Source organism: Leptonotus elevatus, chromosome 7, assembly GCF_054856555.1.
Source record: "Leptonotus elevatus isolate MCC_2025b chromosome 7, RoL_Lele_1.0, whole genome shotgun sequence".
Lineage (NCBI taxonomy): Eukaryota > Metazoa > Chordata > Actinopteri > Syngnathiformes > Syngnathidae > Leptonotus > Leptonotus elevatus.
The window spans coordinates 9,627,981-9,652,557 of record NC_141245.1 but is presented as its reverse complement, the minus strand read 5'-3'; the positions used below and the strand labels follow the sequence as shown (position 1 = coordinate 9,652,557).

Below are 24,577 nucleotides of genomic sequence, written 5' to 3'. Positions count from 1 at the left end.
TTACACTAATATGCTAAAAAATAAATAAAATCAGAAGTTACTCTGCATTACTCATTATATGAGTAGTCTTTTCACTGAATACTTACTCCAACCATTATTTGGAGGATTTCTTTTTACTTTTAAATTGGGTCATATTATTCTAAAGTAATTAGTAGTCTTGAGGACAATTTTTGGCTACTCTACTTACCTCTGGTGGTCACTCATATTTGAAAACCTAGTGTGCATGACTGGCAGTTGCCTATTTTTCATTGGTGACAGCGGCAGTTATGATTTTACTGTATTAATTTTGGCTAGCAACATGCGACACATCAACAGTGTGATGCTCATCCATTAATTTTTTTATATGGGTCACGGGTAAGCAAGAACCTATCCCAGCTGACTCTGGGAAAGAGGTGGGGTTGCCGGTCAGTAAATTGAGCTCGTTGATACATATTCATTATAACCTAACATGCATGTTTTTGGAAAGGGGGAGGAAACTGGAGTACCCAAGGGAAAAAACACGCAAGAATGAGGAGAACATGCACGCACACTGTTCTTATTAAACCGGTAACATTAAGAAAAATAGAGATGTAATCCAATCAATGCACAGCCTTAGCTTTAATAGACTGCATTCCATTTCATTTTTTTCCTTTCAGTCCACTGTCTTCTGATTCAATATACTTACTACATTTGAACAATACATGATCTATAGTCTCAAGTATATTGCAGACACCACATAACCCATTGCTCTTTCCCATCAACTTTCGTGTACCATTCAAACCACACGTGTGACTCAACCTTAACCTACCAAGTTACCAACCATTTAACCCCAATGTAACACTTTTCCTACCAACACTTTCCTGGATTAAATTATAGTGCATCACATTATGATCCACCACCCATTCATCCTGCCATTTAAGTAAAATTTCAGAATTTATTTTTGTTTTGGCTTCACCCGCCTTCCCCATTGCTATATGTTTTTTTTTTTTATTATTATTATGGGCCTGCTAAGCGGAGCAAGCAGCAGCGAAGCTGCTGCTTGCGGAGCAAGCAGGCACATATTACTATCCACCCTAGAAAAGGGTTTATTATGGGCCTGCTAAGCGGAGCAAGCAGCAGCGAAGCTGCTGCTTGCGGAGCAAGCAGGCACATATTACTATCCTAGAAAAAAGGGTTTAATATTATTCTTCTTATTTTTATATCATCTTCCAGCGACTTTTCCGCAAAAATAGGGCCCGAACCGTAGATCGCACCGGGACAAAAGAGGTATCAAACGATGCGGCTCGATCTGACTCGCTGCGCTATTATTTTTATAAGAATTCCCAGTTACCATGGCGACGCTATTCCCAAAAAACTCCCAAATAAAGTCCCATAGGAATGAATGGGAATCCGAAAGAGATCAACTCCAATCAAGCACCTTTTTCAAAGACACGCTGCGCGCGCATACATTAACCGACCGATATGAAAATTAGCTCATTTTGTTGGAATTTTTGTCATCTTTAGCTCAGTGTCAAAAAAAATTTTAAGGAATGAAAGCTCTCCCCCCTGTGAGGGTTCAAAGACAGTGAGCAAAGGGGAAAAGTCGCCTATTTAGAGTGTGACTAATTAAGGCTTCAGTGACGGGAACCAAAAAATCTATTTCCAAAAGTTTCACTTCAACTCGTCACCATGGCCACAATCTTTGCTCACTAGACATCAAATTCGCACATTTTGTAGCCACAAGCCTCTGCTTTCTGAAGAACTAAGTTTTATTTGGCTACGGTGTCATTTAGTACCTTTATTTTCACTTTAAGCGAGGAGAAGTCGGACTTTGACGCCTATCTCCTCCATGTTAATTTCGCCGTTTTTTCCCTCTTCATTTTCGATCAATCATAAGTTTTCAACCTGCTCTCATTTGGTCATTTTTCATCCGATTAAAAAACTGAGAACATGCTCGCGTTCCCCAAACCCTTGCCGTTCTAACGAGCCATTTCTGGAATCTGCATCTTCAACCGTTAAGTCGCGAGAGGCTTTTGTTTGAGGTGAGCGTAATCCTATACAAATCAATGGAGTGTTGGTGCGTGACGTCTCCTCACAACTTAAAATCAAATGTGTGTGCGTGAATGTGCATGTTTTGTAAAGGGGCAGTGAGATACTGTTAATTATGGTAGATTCCACATTTCTTGACCGATTTCAATGGTTTGAATTTTAAACTGTTCAGCTCATTGAAATGTTAGTTAAAATCAAATGTGTGTGCGTGAATGTGCATGTTTCTTAAAGGGGCAGTAACATATTGTTGATTATGGTTAACTTTTACATTTCTTGAGCGATTTCAATGGTTTAAATTTTAAACTGTTCAGCTCATTGAAATGTTGGTTAAAATCAAATGTGTGTGCGTGAATGTGCATGTTTCTTAAAGGGGCAGTAACATACTGTTGATTATGGTTAACTTTTACATTTCTTGAGCGATTTCAATGGTTTAAATTTTAAACTGTTCAGCTCATTGAAATGTTGGTTAAAATCAAATGTGTGTGCGTGAATGTGCATATTTCTTAAAGGGACAGTAAGATACTTTATTTGATCTAGATTATGGTTAACTTGCACATTTCTTGACCGATTTCAATGGTTGAAAGTTTAAACTGTTCAGCTCATTGAAAAGAGTTAGCAGGCCCATTCAAAATTTCCGCGGGAATTTTTCTAGTTTTTTTTTTTATATTATCTTCCACCGACTTTTCCGCAAAAATGCGGCCCGAACCGTAGATCGCACCGGGACAAAAGAGGTATCAAACGATGCGGCTCGATCTGACTCGCTGCGCTATTATTTTTATAAGAATTCCCAGTTACCATGGCGACACAATTCCCCAAAATGTCCCCCAAAAAGTCCCATAGGAATGAATGGGAATCCGAAAATGATCACATCAAATCAAGCACCTTTTTCCAAGACACGCTGCGCGCGCATACGTTAACCGACCGATATGAATTTTAGCTCATTTTGTTGGAATTTTTGTCATCTTTAGCTCAGTGTCAAAAAAAAAATTAAGGAATGAAAGCTCTCCCCCCTGTGCGGGTTCAAAGACAGTGAGTGTAATCGCCACTCTGATACCCAATTAAGCTTTCAGTGACGGGAACCAAAAAATATAATTCCAAAAGTTTCACTTCAACTCGTCACCATGGCCACAATCTTTGCTCACTAGACATCAAATTCGCACATTTTGTAGCCACAAGCCTCTGCTTTCTGAAAAACTAAGTTTTATTTGGCTAAGGTGTCATTTAGTACCTTTATTTTCACTTTAAGCGAGGAGAAGTCGCACATTTTTGATCTCTTTTCAATGTAATTTTCGCCGTTTTTCCCTCTTCATTTTCGATCAATCATAAGTTTTCAACCTGCTCTCATTTGGTCATTTTTCATCCGATTAAAAAACTGAGAACATGCTCGCGTTCCCCAAACCCTTGCCGTTCTAACAAGCCATTTCTGGAATCTGCATCTTCAACCGTTAAGTCGCGAGAGGCTTTTGTTTGAGGTGAGCGTAATCCTATACAAATCAATGGAGTGTTGGTGCGTGACGTCTCCTCACAACTTAAAATCAAATGTGTGTGCGTGAATGTGCATGTTTTGTAAAGGGGCAGTGAGATACTGTTGATTCTGGTAGATTCCACATTTCTTGACCGATTTCAATGGTTGAAATTTTAAACTGTTCAGCTCATTGAAATGTTACTTAAAATCAAATGTGTGTGCGTGAATGTGCATGTTTCTTAAAGGGGCAGTAACATACTGTTGATTATGGTAGATTCCACATTTCTTGACCGATTTCAATGGTTTAAATTTTAAACTGTTCAGCTCATTGAAATGTTACTTAAAATCAAATGTGTGTGCGTGAATGTGCATGTTTCTTAAAGGGGCAGTAACATACTGTTGATTTTGGTTAACTTGCACATTTCTTGAGCGATTTCAATGGTTGAAATTTTAAACTGTTCAGCTCATTGAAATGTTGGTTAAAATCAAATGTGTGTGCGTGAATGTGCATGTTTCTTAAAGGGACAGTAAGATACTTTATTTGATCTTGATTATGGTTAACTTTTACATTTCTTGAGCGATTTCAATGGTTGAAATTTTAAACTGTTCAGCTCATTGAAATGTTACTTAAAATCAAATGTGTGTGCGTGAATGTGCATGTTTCTTAAAGGGGCAGTAACATACTGTTGATTTTGGTTAACTTCCACATTTCTTGACCGATTTCAATGGTTGAAAGTTTAAACTGTTCAGCTCATTGAAAAGAGTTGCAAGAGTTAGCAGGCCCATTCAAAATTTCCGCGGGAATTTTTCTAGTTTTTATTTTTTTTATATTTTATTCCACGATTTTTTCTGCTAAAATGCGGCCCGTACCGTAGATCGCACCGGCACGAATGAGGTATCAAACGATGCGGCTCGATCTGACTCGGTGCGGCATTATTTTTATAAGAATTCCCAGTTACCATGGCGACGCTATTCCCAAAAAACTCCCAAATAAAGTCCCATAGGAATGAATGGGAAAAGGAAAGACAAAATCACACATCAAGCACCTTTTTCAAAGACACGCTGCGCGCGCATACGTTAACCGATTGATATGAATTTTAGCTCATTTTGTTGGAATTTTTCCCATCTTTAGCTCAGTGTCAAAAAAAATATTAAGGAATGAAAGCTCTTCCCCCTGTGCGGGTTCAAAGACAGTGAGTGTAATCGCCACTCTGATATGCAATTAAGGCTTCAGTGACGGGAACCAAAAAAATCTATTTCCAAAAGTTTCACTTCAACTCGTCACCATGGCCACAATCTTTGCTCACTAGACATCAAATTCACACATTTTGTAGCCACAAGCCTCTGCTTTCTGAAAAACTAAGTTTTATTTGGCTAAGGTGTCAATTAGTACCTTTATTTTCACTTTAAGCGAGGAGAAGTCGGACTTTGGCGCCTATCTCCTCCATGTTAATTTCGCTGTTTTTTCCCTCTTCATTTTCGATCAATCATAAGTTTTCAACCTGCTCTCATTTGGTCATTTTTCATCCGATTAAAAAACTGAGAACATGCTCACGTTCCCCAAACCCTTGCCGTTCTAACGAGCCATTTCTGGAATCTGCATCTTCAACCGTTAAGTCGCGAGAGGCTTTTGTTTGAGGTGAGCGTAATCCTATACAAATCAATGGAGTGTTGGTGCGTGACGTCTCCTCACAACTTAAAATCAAATGTGTGTGCGTGAATGTGCATGTTTTGTAAAGGGGCAGTGAGATACTGTTAATTATGGTAGATTCCACATTTCTTGACCGATTTCAACGGTTTCAATTTTAAACTGTTCAGCTCATTGAAATGTTACTTAAAATCAAATGTGTGTGCGTGAATGTGCATGTTTCTTAAAGGGGCAGTAACATATTGTTGATTATGGTTAACTTTTACATTTCTTGAGCGATTTCAATGGTTTAAATTTTAAACTGTTCAGCTCATTGAAATGTTGGTTAAAATAAAATGTGTGTGCGTGAATGTGCATATTTCTTAAAGGGACAGTAAGATACTTTATTTGATCTTGATTATGGTTAACTTGCACATTTCTTGAGCGATTTCAATGGTTGAATTTTTAAACTGTTCAGCTCATTGAAATGTTAGTTAAAATCAAATGTATGCGCGTGAATGTGCATGTTTCTTAAAGGGGCAGTAATACTTTTAGTAGATTATGGTTAACTTCCACATTTCTTGACCGATTTCAACGGTTGAAATTTTCAACTGTTCAGCTCATTGAAAAGAGTTGCAAGAGTTAGCAGGCCCATTCAAAATTTCCGCGGGAATTTTTCTAGTTATTTTTTTTTACAACATCTCGTATCTACAACCACATTACTCCCTAACACCAACATGTACCCAACAAAGCTTAACAATTAAACCAAGATTCATTCATGTCTAGTCTCCAGCCTCACCATGTTGTTGACAGAAAACACCCTTAGTGCAACGTCATTGGTGAGTCGGCAAATGAGTGAATCCCTGAGGTAGAGCTGCGGGCTTTACGAGGTACAGCTAATGCATCATTCGGGGGCGTTCCCGCTGCGTAGCCTGTCTGACGTCGATCAAGCCAAGCTACTGTCACCCTCCCACTCCTTCTTTCGTTTCACGCCGCATCCTCCCAACGATCACCGACTGCAGAGATGGAGAACTGATACAAACTAGCTCAGGACAACTGAAGAGCGGCGGAAGTGAGAACGTGAAAAAGAAAACCCTGACAGCCACGCAGGGACAGGCACCCCGCGTTTGTGTTGGTGAGTTTCAAGCGGAAACGCGACCATATGGTTGGTCTTCAGAGCGGATGCTTCTGACGACAGCTACCCGACCGAAACTTATTCAGCACCGGCTTCGACTGAACCGTCACGGTGTTTTTCTCGACGCAGAGCTCTGTCACCTGTGCGCGGTGGCGGCGTCCACACCTCTATTTGACTAGTTCATCGTACCTCCTCGAGTGAGCATGCGCACACATCACAAGACCGCGTTGCAGGTTTCTCGCTAAATTGAATTAAGCTGTTAACTTGTTCAAACACAAGAGGAGGGAGACTCCTCACTAACGGTCTCAATTTCTCGAAGCCCCGCTCACGTCCCAATCTCTTTTTTTTTTTCTCCCTCCCGGGACAGAGACATGTCTGGACGGAACGTTACCATCCCGGACGACCGGGTGTTCGCCAGCTTCAAATCGGAGTGCCTGAGTGACGAAGGTTGGAGTGTGACATACAACAAGGGGGGCATCACCGTGTGGAGCCAGGCGCTGGAGGAGGGCAAGTCTGTCCACAAAATTAAGGTGAGCACACACATCCACGTACAAACAAGAATAGCGTAATATGAGCAACATATGACACGCGAAACGTTAAACTGCCCCAATGCTGTTTGTAGTTGCTAGACGTTCTGTAATTTACTACACTTTAAACCCAGGCTTCCATGAACATGCCCTGCGACTTCCCCGGCTACTCTTATTTATTTATGAATGACTCCAAACTATGTGCATGTGATACCTTACGTAGGGAAATTTACTACTTCAATCGTGAAGAGAATTGACAGCAGTTTTTCTTGTTCTTCTTTTTAAACGCTCACCACCCCAAGAGACACATACATCTACTCTCAAGGCTGTAGAAGGGTACTATTTACATTTAGCAATACACCCATTAGTATTACTGACAGTGCCAATCAAAACTAAGCAAAATTATATTTGGACAGGTTAACTTTGAACCCTTTTAATTTAAAATATGTATACTATTGTAGTTGTAGTTTGCACTGCGATACATAGAGTATCTCCAGCAATCCATAATGTATTTGTTATCAAATATTATTTTGTTTTCTTGCTTTCACATTGTTGAACAGTGTGGAATTGATTGAGGCGTAGGCTAATCAAAAGCTTTGTCCAACTCCAGAGGAGTCATGCCTCACCAGTCATGAACCACACCGCACGTCACTGACCACATTAGATTGTATTTGTACATATTGTCACCATTAGATATCATTTTTCAGCCATGAAGAGAAATGGAAACTAATGGGTTTTTTTTATTTTCTGGAAAGACATTCATTTATTTGCAAAGCTCTTCCTTCAACGGCAAAATCATTTTGGGGTCGTTTTTCAGTCTTCTACATCCCTAATAGAGACAGGTAAACAAAAACACAGGACAAAGTACTCAGGAAAAGTAAAAGTAGGTGTTTTATGATTATTAACCAAACTTACACAGCATCTTAAATATGTTTATTGTCTTAACTGACAAAGCAGAGGACATGACGTGACAAAAGTTTTTCAGCCATGGAGAGAAATGAAAACTAACAAATTTGTATTTTCTTGAAAGAAATGTTAATCTATTTTTAAAACCTTTCCTGAAAGTACACTCAACAGTAAAATAATTATATAACATGGATGAGGATGTCACGTGACAGGCTGGCAGCAGTATCTAAAAAGTAAACACTGTATATGGTGAAGGATCAAGTCATGGCAATTTGTCTCAAGTGTGAATATTTGTTGTGGGAGGTAATGTGGAGGCTTCGTCACAAGTGTGATGACACTTTAACTGCTGGAGGAATTGTAATGTCCCATCTTACCCTTGATTTTTGCACTAAATCATTATTGGTTTTTGAAGGGTTCTTAATTACTCAATACCAACTTTCTTGACTTTAGGCCTTGATTGCAAAATATTATCCTTCAAGTATGTAAAAATAAAACATGGTAGGCATTGACTGATGTTAGATTTTGATGGTATGGTAACTAGGGATGTAAAGATAAAGGCAATATCGTGATATCGCAATATTAAAACTGCCACAATATCGTCGTTGTCATGCCACGATATTAGAAGCAGCACATATGTTAAAAATGTCAAGTTGATTTCCTTTTGTGCAGTTCTAGCACCCTCTGGTGGTTAGTTTTTTTTAGTGCAGTTAATTTTTATACAGCATGTTTTGGCCCTTCTATGTTTAAAATCCATGCTAATCGTCAGATGATGGGGAATGTAATATGCTTGTAAATATGTGGAGGACCTCTATGACTACGTTTACATGCAGTCAATATTCGGGTTAAGGTCAGAATTCCGTTTTTTGAAACAATACAATACATGCTCATTTGTGCTTGATTGGAATAGCCCGTTCGGACCGCAACGCGTGGACAACGTAATTACGTAAAAAACCTAATTTCAGCTTTTAACTTACCATACGTTCAATAAATTACATATTTATGTCACTCACCACGCTAAATAAAGTACCGTAGTCTGCTTTCTCCTCGCTTCAGAAGTGTGGTTCTTTGCTGCGGGCGTCATGTTTGTTGATATTGACTTGAGTATTTCCGGTGGGCGACACGCCAAAAGCACGGACTTATATACTTGTATTTATTGTGTGTGTATCTAGGCACAAACTGTGGCGTTTTCGCCATAGAGGGTCAAAATAACGTGGAAAGTGAGCGGAGAAATCAATAGCCGCGTTTCCACCGCAGGACGTTTGGGTATGGGGAGGGGGGTGGGGACTTTCACAGGAACCGTCCTCTCAGCCGGCCCGCTTGTGGCTGTGTCTCCACTGGGGAGTACGACCCATTTCGCGACATCACGAGTTTCGATCGACAAGTAAACGCCGTGCGACTGTTTCTCCCGTGACGTCACCCAAGCAACGCGCGACGAAAATCACAATGAGGAAAGAGAAAAACTTTAGATGGTTGCTGTTTTTCTCAGCTTTTTATTTTATGTACTTGGCGTGGATGGATGGTTTGAGTGAGAGGAGACGGCGTTTAGATTAAGAATTTGAAAAGGCTAAAAGTAGAGTGGAACGGAAATAGGCAAAGGAATATTAAGAGAATTGTTTTGGTGGAAGAGACTTGAGCCGAGAATGCATCATCGTCGCGCATGAAGGTAAGATCATTTTTTATTCTGTATCATTTTTAGCCAATCAGCGTGAAAGCTCGATCGGGAATTTAACGGGCCGGCGGTATTCGAAGTATTCCGATTGCGTTTATATGAACCAGTATTCCGTTTATTAAAGGGGTAGTAACCCAAAGGGCTTATTCCGGTTTTTACAAACCCGAATAAGAGCATATTCCGGTTTGTCACAGTATTAAAATTACAGCTCTAAGAAAATGTCATTTAAAAAAAAAATTGGGGTAAATAAAAACAGCTCTTTTTTTGCATTCAAAACAATCAATTTCATTTTTAAACAAAACAATAGGATATTTGATACATTAAGAAACGAGTACCATGTTTAAATAAATAAATAAAGAAATACATAAATGATGTTCTTCTTCTGTTGTAATTCTTAACAAGTCACAGTGTCCCATCACTAGTGAGCTATTTTTATAAGAGACCCCGGTTATTCGTGTACACTGGCACAGACACATGTACGCTTTTTTTCTCCTTTTTTGTTTTTCTTTTTGTACACTTTATTTTTTAAACACTGTATTACCAATATCAACTGCTAAATTTGGCACCGAAAAAAAAAAAAAGCAAACGTTTTTTTCCGGGGTTATCATCGTATCAAAATTGTAGGAGCGTGCGTACGCATATGTATGCAACTTTGACTTTCTATCTATCTATTTATCCATCTATCCATCCATCCATCCATCCATCTATCCATCTATCCATCTATCTACTGCATTTTAGAGGACATCAATTATGTGCTGGTTCTCGCTATTCATGGGCCAGCACGGTGCCTATCCACTGTACATTTTTAGCCTTAACATAAATACCCATGCCCTTTTTAAAATTATCTTATAATAGCAATACTGATTTGCTTGTTAAAAATGTATTTTTCTTTGTTTAACAAAACTTTCAAATATCAATTTGGTAACTACTCTGTACTTTTTTGGCTAATGTTCATTTGAATACTGAAAGCATTTTATGGCTTCAGTTTGATTAAACTTAAGCTCTGCATGCCATTTCTTGTGGGTGTATCCGGGTTTGATGTGTGTGAGTGAGCCAACGGTTGTTTACTCAGTTGAATAGAGTGTGTGTGCACGCTGTGGTGTGCATCCGTGTGCTCAACGGTGTTATCTTTCTTTGTGTGCAAGAGAAGCAACAGCAGGCTTTTCCCAGCCCCCTCCTAGAGTCTGCAACGTAAGCGGCAAGCGCCAATCAGGATTGCATAGAATTCTCATTAGCCAGCATGATTCTCGTCACTTTATCTTTGCTTGATGACTCTCCGAATCATTTGCACAGCTGTCATTGGTCGGTAGTACAGCGCATTACGTATAGACTTTCTGTACCTATGTGTCACATCTTTGTTAGTCATAGTTGCGTGTTACTGCAGTACGAGTAAAGATGTTTGATACTTTTTTTCAGGTCGATACCAGTACGACTAGCCAACTTTGAGTAGTTACCGAGACTGATACCTAGTGCCGATGCCACGAGTACTTTTTAGACATAACATTTCCACACCAAAAAGACATATATATTAGGGGTGTGCCAAAAAATCGATTCTCATAAGAATCGGGATTCTCATTTAGTAGGATTCAGAATCAATTTTAAATGTCCCAAAATCGATTTTATTTAAATTATTTTATACTGTCTTGCCTTTGTCTGTGTGTGCCTTTTTATTTGGAGCGCTGTTCATGTTGTACCCAGTTTGGCCACTGAGGGAGCTGTGTGGAGCTGTTCTTTTGAGTGATAAAAGTGCCGCGAGTAGCGCGATAATTAGCATTAGCGAGTCAGACTGGAGTAGATCATTACAATTCCTTGCACATCTATAGATTGAAGCAAAAATCATTGTCAATCAAATCATTTTGAATCGAATCGCAGACCCAAAAATCAGAATCGAATCTACTCGTGAGACATTCAAAGATTCCTACCCCTAATATATATCCCAATACTGTATAGCATTTTTCCTTAAAAAGACAAGTTCCTTGTGTGTTTTTACATACTTGGCCAATAAAGATGATTCTGATTCTGATCCTGATGCTGCTCTAGGTGAGGTGTATCATGTTTACAGCAGCTTTGTGTTTGTGTGTGCACATAGTCAGGTGCTATTTATTCATGGTTTTATACAGGACAGGCTCAGCGAACAAAGAGAAGCAAAAAGTGTAAACACCCCCCAAAGGGGCGGAGCTTCTGTCATATAGGCCTACTGACGCCTTAACGTAAATGTGAGTGTAACGGAAGCTTGAATTTTTCATGGTCATTTTACCGGCTGTTTACTTGGTTCTCTGATCTCTGACATCACGCGTATAGGCTTAGCACAGTCATTGAAAGTAATATGTTTACATTGCATTTATTGCTTACGTAAGGATGCATCCTTCACACCTTATCATCATGAGTATCAGTTTTAGAATACAACACCGAAATACCGCAACATCGTCTCAATCAGTGATAATGTGGGTGTGAATGATAGTCTGTCGTCTGCCTTCTTTGAGTCTGAGGTCCGCTAGGATAGTTTCCAGCTTCCCGCAACCCTTACTGGGATAAATGGTACATGGAAAATTAATAGTTGGATGGCTAGTGAGTGAGCGAGCAGGGGTTGAAGAGCGACTGACAAACCCCAAAACACATTGTACATTTTGTAACAAGCTTTGGTTTATCTCTCTTGAAGTCACCATCTCCTTGCTTCATCTGTTGAGCTAACTGAATTAAAACGTAAACGAATTAAGCTCATGTGTACTTGCTGGGCTGTTTTTCCTCCACTCTGACCAGAACGTCTCTTTCAGCTCAGCTTAATATTCTCCAAAGCTCCTCCTGTTTCAGTTGGATTGCAAATACTAACATCCATTCTTATCTCCAAGGTCTATGAGTTGCTTTAACTCAGTGAACCTGCACTCTGGCCTCTCCTGTATTCAATTCAATCAATTCAATCTATTAATACAAATAACATCTTGTATTGGAAATGACAACTCTAGATAATGCCATTATTATGCCATGATTCAGGTGTTGGTACGCCATCCCAATTGGGATGTTTGTGTAAATCCAGTGACTTTATTAAAAACGTTGGTTGGGGGTAAAGATGCACTGAATGACTCACGATAATGGATTGAATAAGATGATGTACTGCCAACACTTGCTTGACATCATTGTAAAACACCGCGGTACAGCGTTTGCAACGTGGCTGGCCAAAACAAATGACCTAAGAACAATCTCATTTCACTGGTCCCCATATCCTGAATTTCACTCTTTTTAGGGATCATGTTTCATTTGAATCGCTTCCTCCGTATTTTTGTTTCACTTTGCCCCTTCAAATAGCTCTTCAAAATAACAATGAATGTGTTCTGATTTAGAATAGGAATAGTTGTAAAGCAATATGCTTTTGCAAGCAAAATGGTCCTCTGACAAGCGGTTTTCCTCCACATAAAAGTTCAATGAAGTCTCTGTTGTTGAAAAGTTTAAAGCGCTTTTTTTTTTTAACTCCGTGGAATTCAGTTAATCTGAGTTTTTAGAGTAAAGTGCAGTGGCGTCTGTAAATTCAGACCGTTTTGATGAGTGAGCATCAAGGGACTAAATCTTTGGAGGCGGCGTTAAGGAGTGTTTTATTGACTATTGGCTATCAATTTTTCCATCCATTGTCTTCCTCTTATCCGGAGTTAGGGTCTCTAGGGCAGCAACCCAAGCAAAGAATCCCAGACTTCCTTTTTCCCCACCCACTTTGTCCATCTCTTCTGGTTGAATTCTGACGTTTCTAGGTTTGCAGTCTTTAACAGCGTGCCCTGGGTCTTCCCCGGGGCCCCCCTCTTGGTGGGATGTGCCTGTAACACCTGAAAAGATGCCCGAGCTACCTCATCTGGCTCCTCTCAATGTGGATGAGCAGCAGCTCTACTCGGATAGCCGAGCTTCTCAGCTTTTCTCTAAGGGAGAGCCTGGAGAGTGACCCTGTGTTTCCTGGAGGAAACTCATTGCGACCACTTGCATCCCCCAATCTTGATCTTTTGGTCACGACTCACAATTCGTGACCATAGGTGAGGGTAGACATGTATATACATCCATCACAAAAGTAAATCGAGCTGAGCCGGAACACCACGACAGACCAACAGACACATTTTCCAGCCCCTCTAGCAAAAAAATAAATAAAAATAAAAAATCAGGATTATGAGGGGGATTTGCCCTGAGAATCGCACACCAACCACTGTTATAATTAGAACTTAGTCAACAGGCAGATTGGTGCAGTATTTGCAGTGCACTGAAAAAGGTGTTGCTCTTGTTCATTTCTACATCCCAGGTGTGTCCTTTCGTGTCACTATAAAGTACTGCAGGGCTTTGATTTACGCAAAGTGGAATGCACATTGTGTTTCAGTAGCTGGTTGAGTGAAAATGTTATTTTTGCCATGACTATGACGGAAAGCTCATTTTTCTTTCATTAATCCTCTATGGAGAAAAAGCAGAATGCAGAATGGTCTTCGAACCCCTCTGGGCTGACATGTAGTAAAGTGACTTGGGACCAAAAAGCACCGTTAATCCTCTTCTTTTTTGTTCACGCTGTCTCACTAGTGTTTCAATTACCACCACTTCTCCTGTTAGTGCCACTTTCACGCTCTATACGCGTCCTTGTTTTAAGTGTATCCTTGCTTTTGTTTTGCCTTATATTAACACTAAGTCCCTCCGGAATTTGTAACTGTGGTAACAGCCCCTGCGTGCACTTAGCTTGTTTCTATTTACAACATCTGTTGTAAGTCTGACAGATAGAAGTCCCCGTGGTTCTTGGGCATGGCCACACCTAACAGGTTGAGACTACACAAATATGGTTATACAGTAAATATAAGCCATGCAGTATGTAATATACAGACAGTGTTCATATAGACAATGAAATTATTTACCGTACCTACCTACCTCACTACCTAAAAGTGACTGTTTGAAGCAACCTGATTTCTGGTTTTATGCCCGCTTCATGCATACAAGTGAATTGATTGCAGTGGGGCATTTTCCAGTCATTGTGTTCCTTTGCCTGACACTGTCTTTCTCTCTCTTTCTGATACAGTGTCGGATGGTCAGTAAGGACGTGTCAGCTGAGACCATGTACGATGTTCTCCACGACATAGAATACAGAAAAAAATGGGACACGAATGTCATCGAGACCTTTGATATTGGGAAACTTACAGTCAATGCAGATGTTGGTTATTATTCATGTATGTTACACACTTGGTTTATACACGGATGTCCAATATAAACGAAGCAAACTCTTAGATTGAATGATTTTATGCATGTTCTTCTCTGAATTTGACGACAGGGAAGTGTCCAAATCCACTCCGAAACCGAGATGTCGTCACACTTCGCTCCTGGCTGCCAATGGGGAAGGACTACATCATCATGAACTACTCTGTTAAACATGCAGTGAGTACAGGCACCGGCACATGTCCACATATGGGTCGTGTGTTCAAAGGTGCATGGAGATGCCAATTTGGTCAAGTGAAACAAATGGGTGCACATTGGATGAGTTGGATCAAGGTGGTGCAGTTCTGCAAGCTTCAAAACATTTTACTGGAGCAAAGTTCAAGATGAAATATTAGAGGAAGTGTACAAGAGTTGTTTTTTTAATCTCTAGGAGGTCAATGTGGTTTATTTTGTTATGCTTCCACGGCTTTTTTTTTAATAGATAACTTGAAAAATGCTTATAGCCAGGAGTCAACCTAGTAATACAGTTCAAATAAATTTGATACACATTTTATTTTGTGTTTGTATAGTCAAAAGTTATAATGGTACCAAAATAAGTGATCCATATTATAAGACAACTTGCGTTACCAACAGCAGAGGTAGCTACCATTGGGTCGTGTTCTGGTGATGGTGGAGATAGTTACTCCTATCCTTCTTAACTGTGGCCAACAGAGCTGAAGTTTACCAAGTGATATCCTCGAATACATACAAAGAAGCTACTTTGCAATGTACACTAGTTTTCAATTATTTGACCCCCCCCCCCCACTCTTCTCAGAATAGTAGGCTGATTAGCTGTAACCAAATGAGTTGATATATGTTGAAATTTGCCTTCAATTCTTTTGAACAATAGGCCATTCATTTCCCATGTAATAGTTCTTGCTTCCATATGGGCTGCGACAAGCAAATGAATCCCAACTGTCTGGATTATTAAACTGGCCATGTGATGACACAAGCAGTTGTGACATGCTTGATCTTCCATTCGGCCACTAAAAACTCCCTTGCAACCTATTATCTTTATTATCTGCAAGTTTCAAGAAGTAGTTAAATAAAAGACTGATAGGAACATCAAATCATCTCTGTTTTAAAGGGGAAGTCAACCCCCCACCCCCCCAATTTATTTTTTTACAAAAATAATCTATCTGTGCAGCCCCACTAGTCTAAATATGGTATTCTGGTTAACATTGTGTTAGTGGAATATGAGTTAAAGAGTAACTCAACACTAAATCAACTAACTGTATGAAATGGTGTTTGCAAATGCTGTATACGTGTCCTGGTCATCATTTTGACATTTTAGTGCATATTTGTTAAAAGCTTGAATTTGGGGCAAAAAAACATGTTTGGTGTCATTTTAAGGTTAAGCACTGAGATAAACACAATTTGGCTGTTTGTCCTCTCATTACTCGAGAAGTTATAAGCTACATCACTTGTGCCGCATGACTTAGTCGCCCCCAACACCCACCGGCTCAGTCTTGTTCATGCCTCCTTAAACGCCTTCTTAGCGAGTTGCTGCTGTCAATCACAGCCAGACCACACCCAACCGTCTCCCCATTCGCAACCCAACGGTCCTCCAGGCAACACCCTTTTGTGCGCCGATTTTAAATCTTAGTGAGGGGTTTGGCCTGTGTCTGACTTCCTGTTGCGTTACACTTTGAGAAGCAAAATCCAGCAATTTTTATCAATATCAGAAGGCGGCCATTTTGCCGCTTGCTGTCGAGTGAAAATTACATCACAGTGTCTCAGGATTAAACCAATCACGGCTCAGCTTCAGAAAACAGATGAGCTGTGATTGGTCGTTGCCTAAGCTGATGTCATCTTCAGTCAGCAAGTGGCAAAATGGCCGCCCCCTGAGATGGATAAGAATGGCTGGATTTTGCTGCATAACTCTTATTACACAAATGTAATAATAATCAGAATGTCATGTAACATTGTCAAGAAATGTTTAAGGTTGACTTCCACTTTAAGAGTTAAATTATATGCTTGTGTGAGCTTTTCAATTGCTGAACCTCCACAGTTTTAATGAGACATACATTTTTTTTTCACAATTTAAAACAGTTCCCATGTGTCTTAGCAACACATATGTGGCAATACCCCAAATATCCTAAATCATACGAATATTTTTACAACATGTTTTGCCATGGTGAAATTTGTCATGATTTAGGGGCTGATCCAGGATCGGCCCCCTGTCTTTCTTTCAGCTTGGCAGCTGACTGTGTGCTTTGACTTGCGGAAGCAAAGTCCAGAATGTGGAAAACAAGACGGTGAATGCTTAACCATATGCACTTCACGCACATTTTAAGCAAACGCCCTGAGAAATTCAATGTTGTTATCAATTGTAGAGACAACATATTATCACCAAGCCACAGAGGTAAACATGTCAATTAGCACTAGCGGGAATTTGCTCAGCACAAATAACCCCACCTCCACATCGACACCTTCACCCAACATCCTCAACAGAAGCTAACGTTGGTAACTAGCTGATGGTAATCTGTCCTAACACTGCAGGCACAACACACCTTTTTTTGACTTCCTTCCACTCTGCAACTTTGGCCAGCCTCACCGATCATGTCATTGGCTGAGAAACTTGTATGGGGAGGTTTTTTTCACACTTTGTGTATGACCCTGTGGCTTGTATAATACAAAGTATACTAGTACCCCGTATACTTTGTACTTTTCTTTTACTCACCCAGAATTACTTTGGTTCCTGCCTGTGTCCAGATTGATGTTTGCCTACATTGCCATTCAGCCTTAGTCTCTAATGAAATGTTTACACAAGGATAAGACCTCTCACATGACTTCCACCTCGCCTTCCGCATTCCTGCTTGGAAAAACCCAAAGGACAGAGTGTGTTTTTGATGTCCCCTATGCTGCAGAGATGTGCTCTTCAACAATCCCGTTTAGGGAATTTCTGACCAAGACATACAGTATATTAAAAACGAAAAAGAAAAAAAGAGATTCTGTGCTCACAGTATGTTGTCTGGAATTAGTGAAGTGAAGTGACAGAATTGCAACTCTCATGTCGGTTTTAAAATCTTGGTTAGATTGTTTAATTGTTCCAGTTTAGAGCAAGACATGTCACATTTATTGTTCAGAATCAGAAGTTTAGATTTTTTTTTCAAGCTTTGGTTGTAGTCTTCAGATATAAGGGAAATATAATGTGTTGTCGCCAAAGGTGACACAAGTAAATTATTTACATGAATAGCAAGGACACGCGAAAAGATTTTGTCAACCATGGTCGGATACGCACTGCCAAGGCCAGAAAAAGGCAAACAGTTGCACCTGATCAACCAAGTCAAATGCCACATGGAACCATACAAAACTCTTTCTAAAACAAAATTATGAGCTCTTGTTGTAATACCATTTTGAACAGGAATTATTATGATTTTGTAACTACAGTATATGCCCTTTTTAAAAAGAAAAAAAAATCTGATGGGTTCCACAGCATTCAATCAGAAATTAATCCATCACAACCACTAAAACATTGTTTTTGTTTATTAAAGCAAGTAGTTAATTATAGTTTATTATTTAAAAAAGAAGAAGCAGCAACTGGTTCCAAGTTGAAGTCCATTTATATTTAAACATTAAAACAATATTTTCAATAAAAGGAGCTACTATATACTGATGTAATGACCATAACAGAAATATGAAAAATATTTTGGTAATTGATTGTCAATGCTTTAAAATTTCGGGCTGCTGTATGGGCAAACCACTTATTGTTCTAATGCAAACTTAACATGAACAGTAATTCTTCTGGCACCAACAAGCTAGAAACACCACAAATGGTCACTAATGGTTAACTAGCCATGTTGGTCAGTGGTTTTAGATGCATCCGATGTATTTAGATGTATGACTAAGACGAATGTCCTCTCTGTAGAAGCTTGACACTGATGTTTTTGTTTGTCCTTTATACATATACTTTTTCAGTTAGATGTGTTATTCATGTTTTATTTCTAAGGGGAGGATTTCATCAGCTCTTGGGCTTCTTTTTCTCTCCTGCACAATTGTTTGATATTCTGTTTTATTGTACAAATGAATGATACAGGGATGTGATTTGACCAAAGTGAAATTATCTGAAAATTTAGCCGGGGGGGGGTCTGGGGGCCGCGGGCACTCAGCTCGGTCCAGAGAGCTCATGGGTTTTCCGTGTTTTTAAGTACTTTCAATGCACTCAGATGACAAAGAAATAGACAAAACAACAGCATAAATTTTCAATGTATATTGAACTATCCCATATAAAATTGCAGTTTTAGTCAACTCAAAATCAGTCACATTCAAAAACATTGGAACTGCTTTTGCTTTTAAAAACTATCACTGAGAATATCATCATATATATTTACCATGCAATAAATCATTTAATCAATCATTCTTAATTTAATACATAATGCATAACAAAAACATAAAATACCTCATGCAGCAAGCTCTGGTAAAAACACAATCATGCATTCGGATTGACTAAGATCATCTCTGTAACTGCATACATCAAGATAGTCAACATATTGAAACCTGAAAAGTGCAAACATGCAGCATTCATTTGAGTTTGTGTCAATGATTAACCATGTTAAATATTTATGACCATTTTTATTACGTTATAATATTTTCGAAAATTTGATTTCGATTAATTTGAAACGTTTACCACCGACCTCAAAATTCACGACTCTGTCAGCAACTGGTACAGGTTGTTGGGGTGGATCACGTCTCTCTATTACCGCTTCCGATTGTGATGTCAATAAGGGATGGAGGCCGTAAAGTTTTGGAGTTTTCGTTCGGGCACCGAAACTTCCAGCGATGGAATAATTTGTTGTTCTTGACTGGAGTTCTTTCACGTGTTTTTTGCTCTTTGCGTGACTTTCAAGAGCTTTGAAACCTCTCCCACCATAGTCACGATCGATCTTCCGAATAAAGTCACTGAACAAATTTGTCACAGTCTTCTTTCCAACATTTGTAGATATATCCTTCTCTAACCAGTCCCATCGAAACTTGTTTTTTACGATCTTGTCAATTTCCTTAACTCGCGGAGCATCTTTGCGTTCGATCACGGACATTTCTTTAAACACCCGGCAAAAACGTCTGAGAAATGAACAATGGCATACTCCTGTGCCTTTATAACAAGCGCGTTTATTGGTCAACAAACAATGGCATACGCCTATGCCTTTATAACAAGCGCTCTTATTGGTCAACACGGAGACTTCCGCCAATCGCAAGATCGGTTTCATTTCAGTTGCGGAAACACTAAAACGGAATGCTGTAGAGAGACGAAATCGGATTTTTTTTTTTGGGGGGAGATAAAAAAAGCGGAATTCCGCGAATTAGCGGAAAAATCACATGCCTGATGATAATTATGTAGGCAGTATCCCTTAAATGTCATTATTTTACTTTTTAGTGACTAAACTTCTTGCATTCTTATGGAGTAGTAGGATACTTGCCACATCCATTGTTTATTTGAGAGCTTAAAATGACATATTGTTTATTTGTTTATTAGCTTACGGCAGGTATAATTACTTATCTTGAATTGGACTAAGCTCAAATCTTGGGCAGGTACCTATTTAAATTCTCTATCGGCATGAATTCTTACTGTGTGACCTATTAGTACAAGTGCAGGCAACAAAACAGATGTGAAAAGATAAAGCAGAAAGTTCTCATTTCTGAACAGCCGATCTTCTTCAGGGCATTTGCTATTCCATTTAGCGCAGGGTATCAACTTGGCTACTTTATCATTCTGATTTATCGAGCTATTAAATGAGTATAAGTAAAGCAGGCAGCAGTGGCGTAACATGCTTTAGCAAATTTAAGAGCTGCATTTTGTGTGGACAAAAATCTGATTGACAACAACAACCAAACAAATCCTAGCCCTGTAAATGCAGGTAGCCAAATGAAGGCTGAAGGTTCTTTCCTATATCCAAGAACACCTGACAGACAACTAGCAGTGTTAACATCCCTTTGAAACATTTGAACGAGATGTCTCTGTTTTTCTGTTGCTCCTACAGAAATATCCTCCTAGAAAGGACATGGTTAGAGCTGTGTCCATACAGACTGGTTACATGGTCCAGAGCCAGGGGCCCAACAACTGCGTCCTTACATACATGGCACAGTTGGATCCACGAGGTAACTGTTATTACACTCTTGGTGTAAAAACTCCGGCCAAAGTGAAGATTTGCGTATTTCTCCTGATCTGCGTTCACGTACAACAGTGACATGAATATGTCTTTTTGACTGTAGAAAGTTAAAAGCAGAAATGACGTTGATTTGCGTAATGACGTGGTTTCCGTCGGGTTTTCCGATTGAGCTGAGCTCTGCCCGATCAAGCATGTAAATGAGTTTTCCCGAATGTTTCATAAACCGGAATTTTGACCTTTAAACCGAATATTGATTGCAAGAAAATGTAGTCATACATAGTCACTGTGGGAACTGAACAAACACACTACGTCATCAGTGACCTGCATTCCTCACTCTGTCTTTCTTTCTTTCCAGGTTCATTACCCAAGTGGGTTGTCAAAAAGTTTTCCCACTTCCTTGCACCCGGCGTAAGTCATCTACAGTTCAATACAGATGCAAGAAAAATGTTTGTTTTTTTATGGACGAGACTGTCAGGTTTAGAAGTTGCAGATTTTTTATTTTTTTTATTCTCATCTTCCCCGAGGCCCTCTTTTTAAAGCCCGTTCACTAAGGAAATATTGCAACAGTGATACTGTACTTGGTGACAGAATGTCATACACATGGCAGATGGGTTGTTAGAAGCAACGACAAAGACTGCAGGGCCAGCTCATTCTATATTCTGATGCTGTTGTGTAGCCTTTGTGCCAGACAACTACTCACTGTAGCACTTTTAATTTGTTAAGTTCATGTAATACAAGCTAATGCTGAGGTCATTTTATGGTATTATCAATGCATCAACCAAACAAAATAATATCAGAATACCTGCAGATCCTGTAGTACTCCTAATGTACCCTATGTTCATAACTTTATCATTACGAGCAGCATCGCGCTCATACGTCAAACTACTTGCAGCGTTGTCTCGATCCCCGGCGTGGGCGCTGCCAGTTAAAGACTTACCTACATGATCTAGTTTTGTTTTAGTAGCTATTCTGGTGGTTGATTTTAAAGTAAGTTAAAACACAAGAATGGTGACAAGTATTTTCAGATTCGGCCTAAAACAATATTTAAATTTAATAGTTACTGTTTTTCGCAATTTGTGTTCATTGTTCACTAAATATTGTTTTACAACATTATTTATACTGTATATTTGTCTCTTGACAAACTCATTTTACATTAAAGGAGAAGTCAACTCCCCCAAAAATTATTGACAACACTATGCTCTATACAGCCCCACTAGTCTAAATATGGTATTTTGGTTAATATTGTGTTAGTGGAATATAAGCAGCAAAATCTAGCAGTTTTTATCAATATCAGAAGGCAGCCATTTTGCCACGTGCTGTTGAGAGAAAATGACATAAATAATTTTATTATTGTGACCAAGTAAAAATGACGGATTTTTCTTTCATGTCATTGTATCTAAAACAGGGCATTCTTCTAGACTACTTTAAGAGAGAGAAAAAAGTGGAATTTTAGAGTATACCCACTTCTCCAAGGACCACTACACCAATAGATTTGTTACATATATTTAAAATATGGTTTCAAAAGAAATCAAATTACCTACTAAATAATCAATTTCCCAATTATAATATTAATCTGTATTAGAGTGATCATTGGTATTTTTTCCCCATTTAATATTCTTCATAATCATACACACATGATCTGAAAATGTGATTTAAAAACCGCTGCTTGAGCGTAGAGTAAACATGGACAGTGCATGGCAAGAGAATGAACACGCACGCACCCCTGATTAGATTTATGATATACTTTAGGCCAGTCAGACACTTTTGCGGTGTATGACTTTGTGGGGGTGAGTGCATTATTCATGAAATAAGACAAAGGTTCTGTGCGGAGACATGTTAATGCATTGGAGGAGGAAAAAAAACTGAAACATTGTTCCTTTAATTATATATATATATATATATATATATATATATATATACATACACACATATAAATAAATATAAATATATATTTATATATATATATATTTATATAAATCATTTTGTTTGTGCTAATGCTTTAAAGTACTACGTGATTATGGAAAGGTCAAAAATTGTCATCCTTGTAGGCAATGAAGATGATCAACAAAGCGTGTCTGAAGTATTCCGATTGGAAGCAGAGACACAACCCTGGATTCAAGCCTTGGCTCTACCCGGAACAGACTACATTATCCAGCATCACACTTTCTGAGCTTAGCATTCAGCATGCCGAGAGCCTGGAAAATATTGATGAGAGTTCCCTGGCTGAGACCCACGACAGAGATGACAGCTACTAATTCATACACACGCAAGTTAGACCTGGGTCATGTATTCATACACACACATACATCAATGCAGGGATACATGCATGCCAGATACACAATTCAATGACACGTATGCTATGTAGATTCATTCATATATTTACTCACGCTCACAGCACATTGTGTGGGAGCATTCAGATGCAAATTCCCATTTGACAAAGTCAGCTGTATATTTTCTGACATATTGCATGAATGCATACTTTGGCTATGTCTGATGCACTCACAGATGTACACCCACTTGTAATGGGCCACAAGTATTTTGTACAACTTAGTAATATTGGTCAAATGTCAGTAAATGCGAATTGCCTCTTCATGTTTTCAAACTAAATTGGTATGGAAAAGCATCTTTTTGACAACATTTACAGTATAGATGTTTATATAGTAGCCTGTTTCATTCAAACCTGTGCAAAAACAATGGATTGCAAAATTATATTCCTCCTCAAATAGCAGTTTGCAAAAATACAGTTCATACATTGATCAGTATGCTCACAAAAAAGACTTGCACACTCATTTTCATTTTTGTCTTTCTGTACTTTGTTTTTAGTTGTGTTTTGTAAGCACACAAGAAATATGCAGGTGTACAGGAGGCAGCTGAAGCTCACGACGAAACTCAAAGAACATAATTTCTATACTTGTGAGGGCTCAGTTTGATGCATTGTGCCACGTCCTAATCCAAGCCCAACTAAAATGTCCAACCTATAAACTAGAAAAGCAGCGGGCAGAGTCTCCTGGACTGATAAGTAACGCTGATGTGGAAGTGCCTTATACCTGCAATCTTTTGAATGGCCAGCAGAGGGAGACTCCACAGGTTTCAAAAATTTCAAAGTGGGAGGGTTCAGAACCCCAACTTGATTAAAAAAAAAAGAAGATATTCGACAAACCAATGAGTAAATAGCATTGTCTCGATCCAGTGAATTGCCACAATTTGTAAAGACTCTCCAAAATATCCCACTAATGGCCTCACTTAAGCTGATTTGAAATCAGAGTCCTCACAAAGATAGAAAAACATGTACTAATGCAGCTGTAACACACACATTCTTTCTCTTCCTCAACTCAAAAGATGTATGAATGTATGTTTGCAGATTTAATACAGAATCTTACCGAGGTTTTCAAACCTCACCTGAGATTTGAGTCGTTTTTGTGTGTGTGCATGTGTGCTTGCATAATTATGTTTTACATGCCTTCTTAGGCCCCTTTACTGTATGATGGTGGTAATGCAGAATCATTGACTTAATCATGCTGGTTAATGTGCTTCAATGTTCTTTCAGGGAGACATGGCAGCACAGCAGAGCAGTTTTTTCCCTGTCTGCCTTGCACTTTTGAAGTGCTGGGTTTGAATTGACCCACGTGTGTGTGTGTGTGTGTGTGTGTGGAGTTCATCTGCAAACTTAAGTGAGGTCTAGCAATATAGAAAACTGATAGTTTCAGAATCTTGCCTTCTTGAGAGCAAGTAGCCTCTCTCTGACTCGCAACAACCTAGCTCCGCCCCCGGTCAAAATCAGCATTGGCCACTTAGTAATGGGTGTGTGTGGGGTGGGGGGCGTGGTTCTTTCAAATGAGAAAAAAACACCCTTGCAAAATGGAGTAATTTCAACCAGCCTGTGCAAGTGGATATTATGTGTGCTGTAATTCTGTGTCCTTTGTGTATTT

General features: G+C 39.2%; 1 protein-coding gene across 2 annotated transcripts; it reads left to right on the top strand.

Moving 5' to 3' along the window:
* Positions 1 to 6,026: 6,026 nt before the first annotated feature.
* stard10 (StAR related lipid transfer domain containing 10) lies at positions 6,027 to 24,051 on the top strand. 2 transcript variants are annotated; one of them, XM_086081420.1, is made up of 8 exons: positions 6,027 to 6,234; positions 6,364 to 6,431; positions 6,602 to 6,764; positions 14,366 to 14,513; positions 14,615 to 14,718; positions 20,520 to 20,637; positions 21,004 to 21,056; positions 22,697 to 24,051. In XM_086081420.1, the coding sequence occupies exons 3-8, from the start codon at positions 6,606 to 6,608 to the stop codon at positions 22,901 to 22,903; spliced, it is 789 nt and encodes a 262-aa protein (XP_085937546.1). In that variant the 5' UTR covers positions 6,027 to 6,234; positions 6,364 to 6,431; positions 6,602 to 6,605; the 3' UTR covers positions 22,904 to 24,051. The 2 variants fall into 2 exon arrangements, with proteins under 2 accessions (XP_085937546.1, XP_085937545.1); XM_086081419.1 differs by lacking the exon at positions 6,364 to 6,431.
* The last annotated feature ends 526 nt before the right edge of the window (positions 24,052 to 24,577 follow it).

Excerpts from the sequence above, each read along its gene's own strand:
- stard10 (XM_086081419.1), top strand. The coding sequence starts at position 6,606 with ATGTCTGGACGGAACGTTACCATCCCGGACGACCGGGTGTTCGCCAGC. Across the intron at positions 14,514-14,614 it reads AGATGTTGGTTATTATTCAT|GGAAGTGTCCAAATCCACTC; the intron begins GTATGTTACACA and ends ATTTGACGACAG. Across the intron at positions 20,638-21,003 it reads GGCACAGTTGGATCCACGAG|GTTCATTACCCAAGTGGGTT; the intron begins GTAACTGTTATT and ends CTTTCTTTCCAG.